General features: G+C 44.2%; 1 protein-coding gene across 1 annotated transcript; it reads left to right on the top strand.

Moving 5' to 3' along the window:
* Nucleotides 1-8653: 8653 nt before the first annotated feature.
* LOC127150374 (uncharacterized) lies at nucleotides 8654-16119 on the top strand. Its single transcript, XM_051088077.1, has 2 exons — nucleotides 8654-12183; nucleotides 15981-16119. The coding sequence occupies exons 1-2, from the start codon at nucleotides 8957-8959 to the stop codon at nucleotides 16117-16119; spliced, it is 3366 nt and encodes a 1121-aa protein (XP_050944034.1). The 5' UTR covers nucleotides 8654-8956.

The raw sequence follows: 16119 nt of genomic DNA, 5'->3' as shown, positions 1-16119 counted from the left end.
ATTCAAACTCGAAACGGTTATAGCACTATTGGGTAAATTACCAAAATAATCCTTACCTAAGACTCACCGTGACCCGAAGTGGAGGAAGGAAAGCTTAGGTAACTCGTCTCGGTACTGCTCGGCTCACACTCGACTCGGCTCGGCTCACTCGCGGCTCGCGGCTCACGGCTTGACTCGGCTCGCAGCTCGGCTCAACTCGGCTTGACTCAGCTCGCGGCTCGGCTTATGGCTCACGGCTCGGCTTGGGCTCGGTTCGCGGCTCGGACCAACTCGGCTTGACTCGGCTCGCGGCTCAGCTCGTGGCTCGGCTTAGTCTTCGGCTTGCTCGAGACACCCGGTGCATACGCGAACGGCTATCCTTGGTGGTGCGCGACAACGGACGAAAACTTAACGCGACGACGGTCTGCAGCTTAGCCCGAGTCTTTTGGGCTGCACCAGACAACACACGGAGAAGGGGATATCAACTGCGGTAGGGATAGAGGCGGCCGGCGGATCTGTGGTTGCGTGAGGCAGAAAGGAGATCGGGAATGGATGGGGCCGCGGCGAACGAACGGTGGAGCTGTGAACCGATGGAGATAGAGACGGGAACAGAGGACGATGACAGCGGACGGAGACAGAGGCGGAGACGGGGACTGAGGTGGAGGCGTGCGTGATGGAAGAGGAATGACGTGACGGCGGTGGCGTTCGTCAGGTGACAGACGGAGGAAGAAGAAGAAGATGAAGTCGGCTGGGGGGGTGTCGCGCGCGCTAAGGTTCCCTTTTTTTAAAAAAATATAAATATATATATATATATATATATATATTAATAATAATAATAATAATAATATAAAATAATATTACTATTAAATAATAAATATAATATTAAATAATAATATTATTATTAATATTAAATAATAATAATTATATTAATATTAAATAATAATAATAATAATAATAAATAATAATAATAATAATAATAATAATAATAATAATAATAAATAATTATATTATTATTATATCAATTTACAAAATATTAAATTTAAAGAGATTCGTAACCCTAACTTTCTTTTTTTTTTCTACCCTCTTCGAAGGAAACCTTGAAAATTCGGGGCGTTACATATATATGTTGTAATTAAGTATGTAATCACCTACTTATATATGTGGTTCATTGATATATATATATATATATGCAATTTCTTTGATGGAAAGTTTGAATTAATTTTAATTGTTCAATTAATATGTATTTTAATGTTGTTAAACTTTAAAACAGGTGCATGATAAAATATAATGGTATTTTCAAATATATATAAGTTTTTATTTGAAAAAAAAAACTTGACATGCAAAGCGTGTCAAGAGTAAACACAGTCTTGACATGTAAAAAATGTCAACAAACATTATATACTTGATACCTATAAACTGTCAAGTATAATTTCACTTGACGTGTAAAAACTGTCAACATTAAAGCCCCCTATTCTTGACACTGGATTAGTTGAAGCATAAAAACTGTCAAGTATAATTATATACTTGACGTTTTTAACCTGTCAAGTATAATTATACTTGACACTTAAAAACTTTCAAGTAAACCTCCCTTATTCTTGACACTGGATTACTTGACACATTGAAAAGCGTTAAGTAAACCAATACTTGACGGGTAAAAAGCGTCAAGTAAACTTAGTTTTGTAGTAGTGACTATTGATTGTAATTCTCAAATTGTGCCCTAGCTTTTGCTATTATTGATTCTGAGAATAACCTAGCATGGTCATGGTTTTATCGTAATCTTAAAGTTGTATTTGGAGAACATAATGAACTAGTAATTGTGTTTGGTGCTTATAAAAGTATAGTGAATTGGTTCAATATTGTGCACGAAACAACTGAACATGGATTATGTGCATTCCATTAGTATAAGAATCTGAAAAAGAACCGTAAGTCTCTTCTAATTGAAGGTTTCTTTCATAGTTGTGCTAGAGCATATACACTCTAGAAGTTTGAGAACTACATGAGACAACTTGATCATCTTTCTCCATCAATTAGGCATGAGATGGAAAAGGTTGGAAGATCCAGGTGAGCTAGGGCATTTTTCAAGAGGAAAAGATACTTTGTTATTACAACTAAGATTTCTAAAAATATGAATTCAACACTCTGAGAAGCATGAGAATTGCCTATAATTGGACTTCTCGAATCAATTCGTAGATTGGTTCAAAAATGGTTTTATGAACATCGTACCACATAGAGTTTTCAACACATAGAACTTTCAATATATGCAAAGGATATGATTCGAGAAGCTTTAATGGAAAGTCACACAATGAATGTAAGTTGTTTGTTATTTGAATAATCAATGTTATAATTATTAAGGAACTTATTTGTACATGACATTTATTTTAATATTTTGGCAGATAAATCCTGTAAACCAACATGAATTTGAAGTTCGCCATCATAAGGAATAATTTGCTATCGATATTTTAGACCGCATGTCGTCAGTGGGACCTAGATTTGATCCCTTGTTCCCATTCATGTGTTGTATTGTTTAGTAGGAATCTTCATCTGCATATGTACACTGATAAGTTCTACCATGTTTCAAATTTGGTAAACTTGTACAAGAAGGAAAAACGTCCTATTGGTAATATAGACCAAATTAAGAATATGTACAAAAGAGGGAACGATGAACTCTTTCTACTACAAGTTAAACGTCCAGTTGGGAGGCCTAAAACAAAGAGGTTCGCTTCATTTTTAAAGAAAAAGCTATTGTTCATTGCAGAAGGTGTGGTCAAAGAGGTCACAATTGTTGGTCTTGTAAAGAACCCCTACAACGTTAAGTTTCCGTTTTAGCATTTCCTTTAGTTGTTAGTTTTATAACTATTTATTATTTTCTTTTGTTTTGAATTTTTTAATGCTTCAAAGTGTTCTCTGTTATTATTGGATTTGGTCAGTTATTTGAGAAACTGGGCGTTTATGTTCATTGAGTATAGTATATTTCGTATATTTTACAACCACCTTAGTATATTAGCTTTGCAAGTATACTCTATTGTAGGTTATTCATATTAAATTTAAGTATCGTTTTTCTGAAATTAGAACATTTGCCTTCCAAAGTATTTTTCTTATATGTAAATGTGTGTTGAATTATTGTAAATCTAACTTATGGTGTACCTCAGTAGATATGGGTATCTTAGCAATGTGTTGGAATCTTAACAGTATTAAATACATACTGATTATTTGAAATACTATGGGATATGCAATTTATCTTACACTAATTTTATATGAGTAATATGCAATCACACACATAATTCACCCAATTAAGATATGTAATACTAGTATCTTCTATAATAAAAGAAAATGTCAATTTCACATGTCTTTTCGTTAACAATTCATAAAGAGATGCATTTAACTAATCTAATCACTCAAAACAGAAGTTCATAAATTTCATTTAACTAAACAAATTTATAAATTTCATTTACCTAAAATAATAAACCAAAACAGAAGTTCATAAAACTAATATTCCAAAATAGAAGTTCAAATTCGAAGTATCTAGTCTGTTAGAGCAGTTTCAAGCTTAACTTAGATGCAAGTTAAATGGTGGCCTGTCCTGAGGTGAATTTCCTTTGTGTTTGCTTGATGAACGTATTTTTCTTCTTGTTACGTCTATCCATATATCGGATGTCATTGACTCTTCTATATTGGGCTTCTCCACTCTATAGGGTTTATCCTTTGGTCGAGTCATTCAGTTTTCCCTATCTTTGGTCATCTTTACCAACTCTTCCTTGGTCATGTTTAACTAACAACAAAAAATAAAGATTCATTAATATTAACCATTTAGATAAGATAATTAATCTTTTTCATTATGGGATATGCTTACGTATATTAGTATAACTCTTGTCGCCAGATTATTCTCATCTATATTTGATAGTCTATCCTTAGTTTGCAACCTTCTTTTGACCTATAAGTATTCAGTAAAGAAAGTGTAATTGTAACATATATTAAGGAAAGCACTGTGAGGCCCTGATCGTATGCTACCGATGTGATAAAGGTTTCGCGATAAGAACACTATGCAAAAAAACTCATGAGAGTAATGTGCTATTCATGGAAGGGTTATGCGATGGAAGGTCTCTACACGAAAGGGTTATGCGCAAACAGTTGGGCATTTTGAGCTACCTCACTAAGAAGTAGTGACGTGACTCTTGTGTGAAAAAGCCAACGATAAATATGACCTTGCCGCCAAATCCCAATTCAGGATAAGGAATGTAGAGACACATGGCATTATGAGATTGTACCACTTCTCGCCGCCGAAGAAGGCAATCATTCCGACATGGAAAAATTCACCAGAGAGACCTATAAATAGCGAAATTCATCATGGAATTTCTTAGAAAAAAAAAACATAGGAAAAGACTTCCAGAGACTCAAATGAACTTGATCCTAGTGAGGATTGCAAAAAAGTGCAAGGAAACTCTTAGCAGAAGACCACTAGGCAGAAGAGTTAGTTAATTGTAACCGTGAGTGGTTCTTCTTCTTATAATTTTTTTTTGAAATGAAAATGATTTCTAACATGTGTTTGAACCTTAAATGTATTTCTATTGACACCATGAGCTATATGATTTCTCTTATTTTTTTCAATTCTTAAAATGAATTGGACTTATTATGAATTGAAATGATATATTCTAGAGAATGCATGGGATTTGATAAAGTTTGAAAGGAGCTAAATCTTTGTACCCTATATGCGATGACAATTCCTCATACTTGTTGTGTGATCTGGTATAGGATGTCTTCTACTTGTTGTATGATCTCAGATAAGATGCTCTATTCTTGTTGTGTGATCTGGCATTAGAAAATGCATTATGTGTGGTGGATCGATGCAATATACTAAATGCGTTGAGATTACTTCGAACAGCTGCAACTTGGCAAAAAAGTGTGGTAAACGCTTGAGTTGAGAAAATAGTACAAAGATGTAATTAAACATATAGAATGATTCTGTCAGATGATTATGTCATACGCAATATGCAAGCTATGTGATATGAATTACCATGAAACAGTTGAAATGAAATGATTTCTATGAGTTATGATGAAATAATTTAACAAGGGGGATAATTTCAAATTGATTTATGAAAATAGTTTATGATATCGAGACATTGTGAACCACCTAATGAATGAAAATTGGTTTGACATAAACTCAATGTTTTATTAATGATACTGCATATTTTTCATACCATGTGATTTGACAAAATGGAAGCGTTAAGGCAAACTTGAATTATTTAAGGTGATTGATAAAAGATCCAACTCACTACATGTTTTCATCTAACATTTCAAATTCTTTGTTTTATTTCCCCCTCTCCCAAGTAGCGAAAAAAAAACATCCAATGTTGGACTTTCAGTCTTGATCACCTACCATGCATCCTTAACTGCATAATTTTTGTAGTGATCACTGTCAACTCGCATAACATATGATAGTTAGGCGAGACAAGTATAAGTGATTGATGGAGAACTGGAGACATGCATAGCGGAATAAGGATCAAATTTTACTATAATTGCAACTAAACATTTTAGTAATTGACATGCATTACTACCCTTGATTAATAGAAAAAGGGCTAATAAAAAAAACTCACCTTTGAAGCTTTTCTATTCTTGTAATCTCCTCACGAACTTGAAGTCGGGACTACCACTAGTATTGGCCCGCTATTCTTCAGACTTAGAATTGGGTGGTGAGACCCGTATGATGGAGGAAGTAGAAAGAGAGGTTATAACGCCTCGAAAATTAAGATAATTTTAGAACTTATTTTCTTAGTTTTGTTTAATTAGGTTCATAATAGTGGACGTTATTTTAAAGATTTATTAGTTCTTCATTTGAAATTGGATTTTGAAATTGGAATTAATTAAATAATTTTGGGAGTTTATTTAATTAATTTAGAGAAGTGGGTTTTGTAGGCATTTGGAAATTTTATGTGTGTATATATATATATATACACACACATATACATACACATATAAATATTATGAAGAATGAAAAGGATAATCATATTGGTTAAAATATATTTGGTTAAGAAAAAGATATGGTATTTTTTGAAGAGAGAGAAAGAAATTTAAAATAATAATTATATAATGGAAAATATAATTATTATTTAATAAAAGATAATTATGATAAGAAATAGATAGTTGATTGGATGGAGATTTCATTGAAAAGAGAGAATATTCGAGCTTTAAAACAAGATTTGATGGGTTTTAAATGAGAGAGAAGGTATAGTTTATTTTAGAATAGAATAAGGAAAAATAAAAGCAAAATAATAATAATTATATTATTATTATTTTCTTTTTTAGTAGGCCTCGTGAAGTATGCATGGTAACTTGTAACGACCCAACTCCTTATGCTGAATCGAAGTCATTACTAAATATAGAACAAGTGGTTTAAGTCTAAAAATTTTATTAAAAGCATACGGTTCAAGAAATTCATTTGTAAAAACATAAACAAGGTAGTCATGCAAAAATGTGTAAACGTTCTGAAATCCTACTCGGGCCCTATCTACATAAAAGATAGTGAAAAATAAAAAGTACTCAAACTCAAATGCTAAAATCTGAAATAAGAAATAAGCGGAAGCGGTAGTCCCTATGGCCCTCCTCGGTCTCACTTCGGGTCGCTCGCCAGCTTGCCCTTGCCCTTGCCTCGTCCTCTACCTGAAAACATAGAATGGAGAGAATGAGTATAAAAATACTCAGTAAGGGACCCACTACTAGTCCCACTAGGTGCCTGTTAACTTCCTGTTAGAGTCCTGATAACTGGTACCCAATCTCTGGCACGTTCCCGAACACGTGCAATCATGCGCTCCCGTAGGAACGTAACTCTGGTCTTCGGTGCCCGGGGACACCTAGGACAGTCGGGATGCGAGGACCCCGTCGAGTCACTCGAGTCATGTCTATATCATGCTAGACTGGCGTCCCGTCGGACCACACAGTCCTCAATAGGTGGTGATCCCGAAGGACACCCATGCAGGTACGACTCTAACAGAAATCAAGCTAACAGGTACCCTAATTGCAGTAAACATACACATGGCATCAGCATATAACATGTCACATAAATCATTTCTACACTCTCCGTCCCGACATTCGTCGTAACCACAATAGATCTTGCCACACATAACAGGCTATAGCACAACTATATCGTCATTTGCATCATACTAGCGTTTATTTCAGGCATCATACTGTCAAATCCTCAATATGCAACATAGGGCATACACAGTCTCATACTTCAAACATGAAACTAGTAGTAGAATCTCTTACCTGGAGATCTACTTGTCGAGTCCTAACCGCGAGGCAGTACGCTTTCCAAGCGACGAAGTCCTAACTGTTTCATAAGTCAAAATTCGTAAATAGGTCGCCAACGACTAACGGTTCAAGACTCAATTGAAATAACTTACCCTAGAGAGGTTGCAGTGCTCGAGCCCCTACTGAAGAAATCCCGTGCTGCAGCAATTTCTTGGTCCAAGACGTCCCTTGAGGAAAAATAATTTAATTTAGACCCAAATTAATTTAACTAACGTCCGAGCATGGAGTCTTACCGGAAAAAACCACAATAATTAATTAGATTACCAAAATTTAGGTGGATGGAGCCAAATTAGTCCTGGCGGCTCGGCTGGGAGAAGACAGGACCGGCTCGGCTTGGGCAGACGCGGCTCGGCTCGGTACAGGAAGCTACGCGGGCGGCTCGGCTTGCAACAGGGAGGAGATGCGGCTCGGCTACGCGGAACGCGCGGCGCGGCTTCCCACGCGGACGCGGTTCACACGCGGGGAGGGCTGGACGCGGCGCGGCTTCAGTTTCGGCTTCGGGCGCGCGGACGGTGGAGCGGCTCCGGGTTCGTTCGTCGGCTGGAGTGAAGCGCGGCGGATCGGCTTTGAGCGGCGGCTGCGGGAGACGGCTGGGCGCGGAGCGAAGCGGCTCCCTTCGGCTCGATCGGGTGGCGCGGCTGACGGAACTCCTCGGATCGACGCGGCGCTGCGAGCTTCGGCGGATCGGCTTGATCGAAGCGACGCGGCGCGGCTCAGCTACTCTCCTGATCGGAGCGGCGCGGCGTCGGCGGTCCCCCCCTTAGGTCGAAGCGGCGCGGCGGGTTCCGGCTCGGCTGGCGGCTGCGGACTCGGCTGCAGACGCGCGGAGGATGGCTCGGCTTCCCTTCGGCTTGCAGACGCGCGGTGGATCGGCTCGGCGCTTGTCGAAGCTGGCGGCGTGCGGCGTGCGGCGGCGGCGTGCGGCGGCGACGTGCGGCGGCGCGGAGGGTGGCGGCGGCTAGGGTTTCCCCTTTTTTTTTTCTTTTCTTCTTTGGGGAGATGAGGAGTCTCACGTCTCCCAATGCCTCTTTTTAAAAGAAATCCCAAAATAAAAAGAATTTAATAGCCCCCTTTTCCTCTCTCTCCACCCTTGACCCTTTCCAAGGCAATTAATTAATTTGCCACTCCATTGATTTACTAATTTACCCCTAACTTCAATAGTTTATAAAAAGGAAACAACTTTAGTTTAATAAGGATAATATTAACTACACTTAGTATTAATATTATTAGTGGTCCAAAATAACAAAGGAAACCGAAAAATGTTGGGCGTTACAATAAGGGCCCGAGTAGGATTTCAGAACGTTTACACATTTTTGCATGACTACCTTGTTTATGTTTTTACAAATGAATTTCTTGAACCGTATGCTTTTAATAAAATTTTTAGACTTAAACCACTTGTTCTATATTTAGTAATGACTTCGATTCAGCATAAGGAGTTGGGTCGTTACAGTTGGTATCAGAGCACAGTGTTTTAGGTTCTGTAGACTGACCTACGATGTAAGTCATTTTTGTTTGGTTTTACTTCACCCTATGGCTATACGGTCCTTCGGCACTCGCCAGGTATGTCTAAAGCCTTGCTAATGTTAAGATTACAATTTTGCCTGAATAGTCTAAGACCTAGATATAGGGTGTTAAGTTCTTGTGGTGAAAAGTTTGTTGGTGAATTTTAGGGAGAATGCCGCCACGTAGGGGTACACGCCGAGGGGGTGGTAGGGGAGGCAGAGGAGCCGGTCGTGGCCAGCCGGAGGCGCCACCTGTTGCACCGGCAGTCGACCCAAACGCACCGGTCACCCAGGCGGATCTCGCCGCAATGGAGCAGCGTTATCAGGACATGCTGCAAGCTGCTTTGGCGCCTTTCCTTGCCGCCCAGCAGAACCAGGCCGCCCCTGTTCAGGCTCAGGCCGTCGCTCCTCCAGCCCCTGAGGAAGCTCAACCAGTACCAGTTCAACTGTCGGCCGAGGCGAAACACTTACGGGATTTCAGGAAGTATAATCCCAAGACCTTTGACGGATCCATGGACAACCCCACAAAGGCCCAAATGTGGTTGACGTCCATAGAGACTATTTTCCGGTACATGAAGTGCCCAGAAGACCAGAAGGTGCAGTGTGCAGTCTTCTTCTTGGAGGACAGGGGCACCGCCTGGTGGGAGACCGCGGAGAGAATGCTAGGGGGCGATGTAAGCAAAATAACATGGGAGCAGTTCAAGGAGAACTTCTATGCTAAGTTTTTCTCCGCCAATGTGAAGCACGCCAAGCTGCAAGAGTTCCTAAACTTGGAGCAAGGCGACATGACGGTGGAGCAGTACGACGCCGAGTTCGATATGCTGTCCCGCTTTGCTCCCGATATGGTAAGAGATGAGGCTGCCAGGACGGAGAAATTTGTTAGAGGACTCAGGCTAGACCTTCAGGGCATTGTCAGAGCCCTCCGCCCAGCCACGCATGCTGATGCACTACGTATAGCACTGGATTTGAGCCTGCCTGAGAGAGCCGATGCGTCTAAGGCTGCCGGCAGAGGGTCAGCCTTGGGACAGAAGAGAAAGGTTGAGACGCAGCCTGACGTAGCACCGCAGCGAACACTGAGGTCAGGAGGTGTCTTCCAGAGACACCGACGGGAGCTTGCAGCAGCCGGGAGGACTCTGAGAGAGCTACCCGCTTGTACTACCTGCGGGAGAGTCCACGGAGGTCGTTGCTTGGCTGGAAGTGGAGTCTGCTTTAGGTGCAGACAGCCGGGGCACACTGCTGATATGTGTCCTCGGAAACCCTTTGAGACGACACCGCCCCAGCCTTCTGCGGCCCAGCAGGGGAGAGTTTTCGCCACTACCCGGCAGGAGGCCGAGCGAGCTGGCACTGTGGTGACAGGTACGCTCCCAATTTTGGGGCACTATGCTTTTGTGCTATTTGACTCTGGGTCATCCCACTCGTTTATATCCTCCGTTTTCGTTCAGCATGTGGGTTTAGAGGTAGAGCCTTTGGGTAGTGTTTTGTCGGTTTCTACTCCATCTGGGGAGGTCCTGTTATCCAAAGAACAAATAAAGGCATGTCGGGTAGAGATAGCGAATCGTATGTTAGACGTGACCTTGCTAGTGTTAGACATGCAGGATTTTGATGTGATACTAGGCATGGATTGGCTATCAGCCAACCATGCAAATATAGACTGTTATGGCAAGGAAGTTGTCTTCAACCCTCCCTCCGAGGCTAGTTTCAAATTCAGGGGGGCAGGCATGGTATGTATACCCAAGGTCATCTCAGCCATGAAGGCTAGTAAACTACTCAGCCAGGGTACTTGGGGTATTTTGGCAAGCGTAGTGGATGTGAGAGAGCCGGAAGTTTCCCTATCTTCCGAACCAGTGGTAAGAGAGTACCCCGATGTTTTTCCAGACGAACTTCCAGGACTTCCGCCTCCCAGAGAAGTAGACTTCGCTATCGAGTTAGAGCCGGGCACTGCCCCAATCTCGAGGGCCCCTTACAGAATGGCTCCAGCCGAACTAAAGGAGTTGAAGGTCCAGTTACAGGAGTTGCTGGACAAAGGCTTCATCCGGCCCAGTGTGTCGCCTTGGGGAGCCCCAGTATTGTTCGTGAAGAAGAAGGATGGGTCAATGCGCCTTTGTATTGACTACCGAGAGCTGAACAAGGTGACAGTCAAAAACCGCTACCCCTTGCCCAGGATTGATGACCTGTTCGATCAGTTGCAGGGAGCCACCGTCTTCTCCAAGATCGACCTGCGATCAGGCTATCACCAGTTGAGGATTAGGGACGGTGACATCCCCAAGACGGCCTTTCGATCGAGGTACGGACATTACGAATTCGTTGTGATGTCTTTCGGCTTGACTAACGCTCCTGCAGTATTCATGGATCTGATGAACAGGGTGTTTAAGGAGTTTCTAGACTCGTTCGTCATAGTCTTCATTGACGACATCCTCATTTACTCAAAAACTGAGGCTGAGCACGAGGAGCACTTACACCAAGTTTTGGAGACCCTTCGAGCCAACAAGTTGTATGCCAAGTTCTCCAAGTGTGAATTCTGGTTAAGGAAGGTGACGTTTCTTGGCCACGTGGTTTCCAGTGAGGGAGTTTCAGTAGATCCCGCAAAGATTGAAGCGGTGACCAACTGGACCCGACCGTCCACGGTTAGTGAAATTCGAAGTTTTCTGGGCTTGGCAGGTTACTACAGGAGGTTCGTGGAAGACTTCTCACGTATAGCCAGCCCGTTGACCCAGTTGACCAAGAAGGGAACCCCTTTTGTCTGGAGCCCAGCTTGCGAGAGGAGCTTTCAGGAGCTCAAACAGAAGCTAGTGACTGCACCGGTCCTGACAGTGCCCGATGGTTCGGGAAACTTTGTAATCTATAGTGACGCCTCCAAGAAGGGACTAGGTTGTGTCCTGATGCAGCAGGGTAAGGTAGTTGCTTATGCCTCCCGCCAGTTGAAGATCCATGAGCAGAACTACCCTACCCATGACTTGGAGTTGGCAGCTGTAGTCTTTGCACTGAAGATATGGAGGCACTATTTGTACGGTGAGAAGATTCAGATTTACACCGATCATAAGAGCCTGAAGTACTTCTTCACCCAGAAGGAGTTGAACATGAGGCAGAGGAGGTGGCTTGAGTTGGTGAAAGACTACGACTGCGAGATCCTATACCACCCAGGTAAAGCGAATGTAGTGGCTGATGCGCTAAGTAGGAAAGTTGCACATTCAGCAGCGCTAATCACCAAGCAGACCCCCTTACTCAGGGACTTTGAGAGGGCAGAGATTGCAGTCTCAGTAGGTGAGGTTACCGCACAGTTGGCTCAGTTGACAGTTCAGCCAACCTTGAGGCAAAAGATCATTGCTGCTCAGCTGAATGATCCTTATTTGGCAGAGAAGCGTCGCGTGGTAGAGACAGAGCAAGGTGAAGGCTTCTCCATATCCCCTGACGATGGCCTTATGTTTGAAGGACGCCTGTGTGTGCCGGAAGACAGCGCAGTTAAGACGGAGCTTTTGACTGAGGCTCACAGTTCCCCGTTTACCATGCACCCTGGGAGTACGAAGATGTACCAGGACTTAAGGAGTGTCTATTGGTGGAGGGGCATGAAGAGGGATGTGGCAGACTTTGTCAGTAGATGCTTGGTGTGCCAGCAGGTGAAGGCACCTAGGCAGCATCCAGCAGGATTGTTGCAACCCTTGAGTGTGCCAGGGTGGAAGTGGGAGAGTGTGTCGATGGATTTTATTACGGGACTGCCCAAGACCCTAAGGGGCTACACGGTGATCTGGGTCGTGGTCGACAGACTCACGAAGTCGGCCCATTTCGTGCCAGGGAAATCCACTTACACTGCCAGTAAGTGGGGGCAGCTATATATGACAGAGATTGTGAGACTACATGGAGTACCCGTATCCATCATTTCAGACAGAGACGCCCGTTTCACATCGAAGTTCTGGAAAGGACTTCAAATTGCATTAGGTACAAGGTTGGACTTCAGCACGGCATTCCACCCTCAGACTGATGGTCAGACAGAGAGATTGAACCAGATTTTAGAAGACATGCTGCGAGCCTGCGTATTAGAGTTTTCAGGAAGTTGGGACTCCCATCTGCATCTGATGGAGTTTGCCTATAACAACAGCTACCAGGCTACTATCGGTATGGCACCGTTCGAGGCTCTGTATGGCAAGTGCTGTAGATCCCCTGTCTGCTGGGGCGAGGTTGGAGAGCAGAGGATGCTAGGCCCCGAATTAGTGCAGACGACCAACGCAGCCATACAGAAGATCCGAGCTCGTATGCTGACAGCCCAGAGCAGACAGAAGAGTTACGCTGATGTACGACGTAAGGACCTCGAGTTTGAAGTGGGAGATATGGTCTTTCTGAAGGTTGCACCCATGAAGGGTGTTCTGAGGTTCGCAAAGAAGGGGAAGCTGAGCCCACGCTTCGTAGGGCCGCTCGAGATATTGGAGCGGATTGGCCCCGTGGCTTACCGCTTGGCGCTACCCCCCATCGTTTGCTGCAGTGCACGATGTATTCCATATCTCCATGCTGAGGAAATATGTCGCAGACCCAACACATGTGGTGGACTTCGAGCCACTGCAGGTTAGCGAGAATCTGAGCTACGAGGAGCAGCCTGTCGAGGTCCTGGCAAGGGAGGTCAAGAAGCTTCGCAGTCGAGAAATTCCACTGGTCAAAATCCTTTGGCAAAACCATGGAGTGGAAGAGGCAACGTGGGAGAAAGAAGAGGACATTAGAGCCCAGCACCCCGAGCTGTTCGAGGACTAGAACTTTCGAGGACGAAAGTTTTTTTTTAGGAGGGAAGATTGTAACGCCCAACATTTTTCGGTTTCCTTTGTTATTTTGGACCACTAATAATATTAATACTAAGTGTAGTTAATATTATCCTTATTAAACTAAAGTTGTTTCCTTTTTATAAACTATTGAAGTTAGGGGTAAATTAGTAAATCAATGGAGTGGCAAATTAATTAATTGCCTTGGAAAGGGTCAAGGGTGGAGAGAGAGGAAAAGGGGGCTATTAAATTCTTTTTATTTTGGGATTTCTTTTAAAAAGAGGCATTGGGAGACGTGAGACTCCTCATCTCCCCAAAGAAGAAAAGAAAAAAAAAGGGGAAACCCTAGCCGCCGCCACCCTCCGCGCCGCCGCACGTCGCCGCCGCACGCCGCCGCCGCACGCCGCACGCCGCCAGCTTCGACAAGCGCCGAGCCGATCCACCGCGCGTCTGCAAGCCGAAGGGAAGCCGAGCCATCCTCCGCGCGTCTGCAGCCGAGTCCGCAGCCGCCAGCCGAGCCGGAACCCGCCGCGCCGCTTCGACCTAAGGGGGGACCGCCGACGCCGCGCCGCTCCGATCAGGAGAGTAGCTGAGCCGCGCCGCGTCGCTTCGATCAAGCCGATCCGCCGAAGCTCGCAGCGCCGCGTCGATCCGAGGAGTTCCGTCAGCCGCGCCACCCGATCGAGCCGAAGGGAGCCGCTTCGCTCCGCGCCCAGCCGTCTCCCGCAGCCGCCGCTCAAAGCCGATCCGCCGCGCTTCACTCCAGCCGACGAACGAACCCGGAGCCGCTCCACCGTCCGCGCGCCCGAAGCCGAAACTGAAGCCGCGCCGCGTCCAGCCCTCCCCGCGTGTGAACCGCGTCCGCGTGGGAAGCCGCGCCGCGCGTTCCGCGTAGCCGAGCCGCATCTCCTCCCTGTTGCAAGCCGAGCCGCCCGCGTAGCTTCCTGTACCGAGCCGAGCCGCGTCTGCCCAAGCCGAGCCGGTCCTGTCTTCTCCCAGCCGAGCCGCCAGGACTAATTTGGCTCCATCCACCTAAATTTTGGTAATCTAATTAATTATTGTGGTTTTTTCCGGTAAGACTCCATGCTCGGACGTTAGTTAAATTAATTTGGGTCTAAATTAAATTATTTTTCCTCAAGGGACGTCTTGGACCAAGAAATTGCTGCAGCGCGGGATTTCTTCAGTAGGGGCTCGAGCACTGCAACCTCTCTAGGGTAAGTTATTTCAATTGAGTCTTGAACCGTTAGTCGTTGGCGACCTATTTACGAATTTTGACTTATGAAACAGTTAGGACTTCGTCGCTTGGAAAGCGTACTGCCTCGCGGTTAGGACTCGACAAGTAGATCTCCAGGTAAGAGATTCTACTACTAGTTTCATGTTTGAAGTATGAGACTGTGTATGCCCTATGTTGCATATTGAGGATTTGACAGTATGATGCCTGAAATAAACGCTAGTATGATGCAAATGACGATATAGTTGTGCTATAGCCTGTTATGTGTGGCAAGATCTATTGTGGTTACGACGAATGTCGGGACGGAGAGTGTAGAAATGATTTATGTGACATGTTATATGCTGATGCCATGTGTATGTTTACTGCAATTAGGGTACCTGTTAGCTTGATTTCTGTTAGAGTCGTACCTGCATGGGTGTCCTTCGGGATCACCACCTATTGAGGACTGTGTGGTCCGACGGGACGCCAGTCTAGCATGATATAGACATGACTCGAGTGACTCGACGGGGTCCTCGCATCCCGACTGTCCTAGGTGTCCCCGGGCACCGAAGACCAGAGTTACGTTCCTACGGGAGCGCATGATTGCACGTGTTCGGGAACGTGCCAGAGATTGGGTACCAGTTATCAGGACTCTAACAGGAAGTTAACAGGCACCTAGTGGGACTAGTAGTGGGTCCCTTACTGAGTATTTTTATACTCATTCTCTCCATTCTATGTTTTCAGGTAGAGGACGAGGCAAGGGCAAGGGCAAGCTGGCGAGCGACCCGAAGTGAGACCGAGGAGGGCCATAGGGACTACCGCTTCCGCTTATTTCTTATTTCAGATTTTAGCATTTGAGTTTGAGTACTTTTTATTTTTCACTATCTTTTATGTAGATAGGGCCCGAGTAGGATTTCAGAACGTTTACACATTTTTGCATGACTACCTTGTTTATGTTTTTACAAATGAATTTCTTGAACCGTATGCTTTTAATAAAATTTTTAGACTTAAACCACTTGTTCTATATTTAGTAATGACTTCGATTCAGCATAAGGAGTTGGGTCGTTACATAACTATTCACCATATCCTTCCTTAAGAAACCCTAACCCCTTAAACCCTAGAAATCAAGTGTCGTCGTCGTCATTGTTCTCCTCTGTCCGCCGTTCCCTGTCGCTCGACTCACTGATAGCCTTCGATCGGTAGCCACCATGAAACACAGTTGGTGCCGCATCTACCCCATCACAGCCAGTTGTATTCCGCCGTGTCATCTTACCGAGCAGCAGCCTTCGACAAGCGTCAGACCGAGTCGAGTTACCGTTCGAGTCGGATGAGTGTGCAGGCTGCTTGTTCCTCAGTCGTTCGAACGATCCGTGTAAGGCATTAG

Source organism: Cucumis melo, chromosome 7, assembly GCF_025177605.1.
Source record: "Cucumis melo cultivar AY chromosome 7, USDA_Cmelo_AY_1.0, whole genome shotgun sequence".
Lineage (NCBI taxonomy): Eukaryota > Viridiplantae > Streptophyta > Magnoliopsida > Cucurbitales > Cucurbitaceae > Cucumis > Cucumis melo.
Note: the sequence above shows the minus strand (reverse complement) of the source record. Positions and strands in the feature narration are given on the sequence as shown.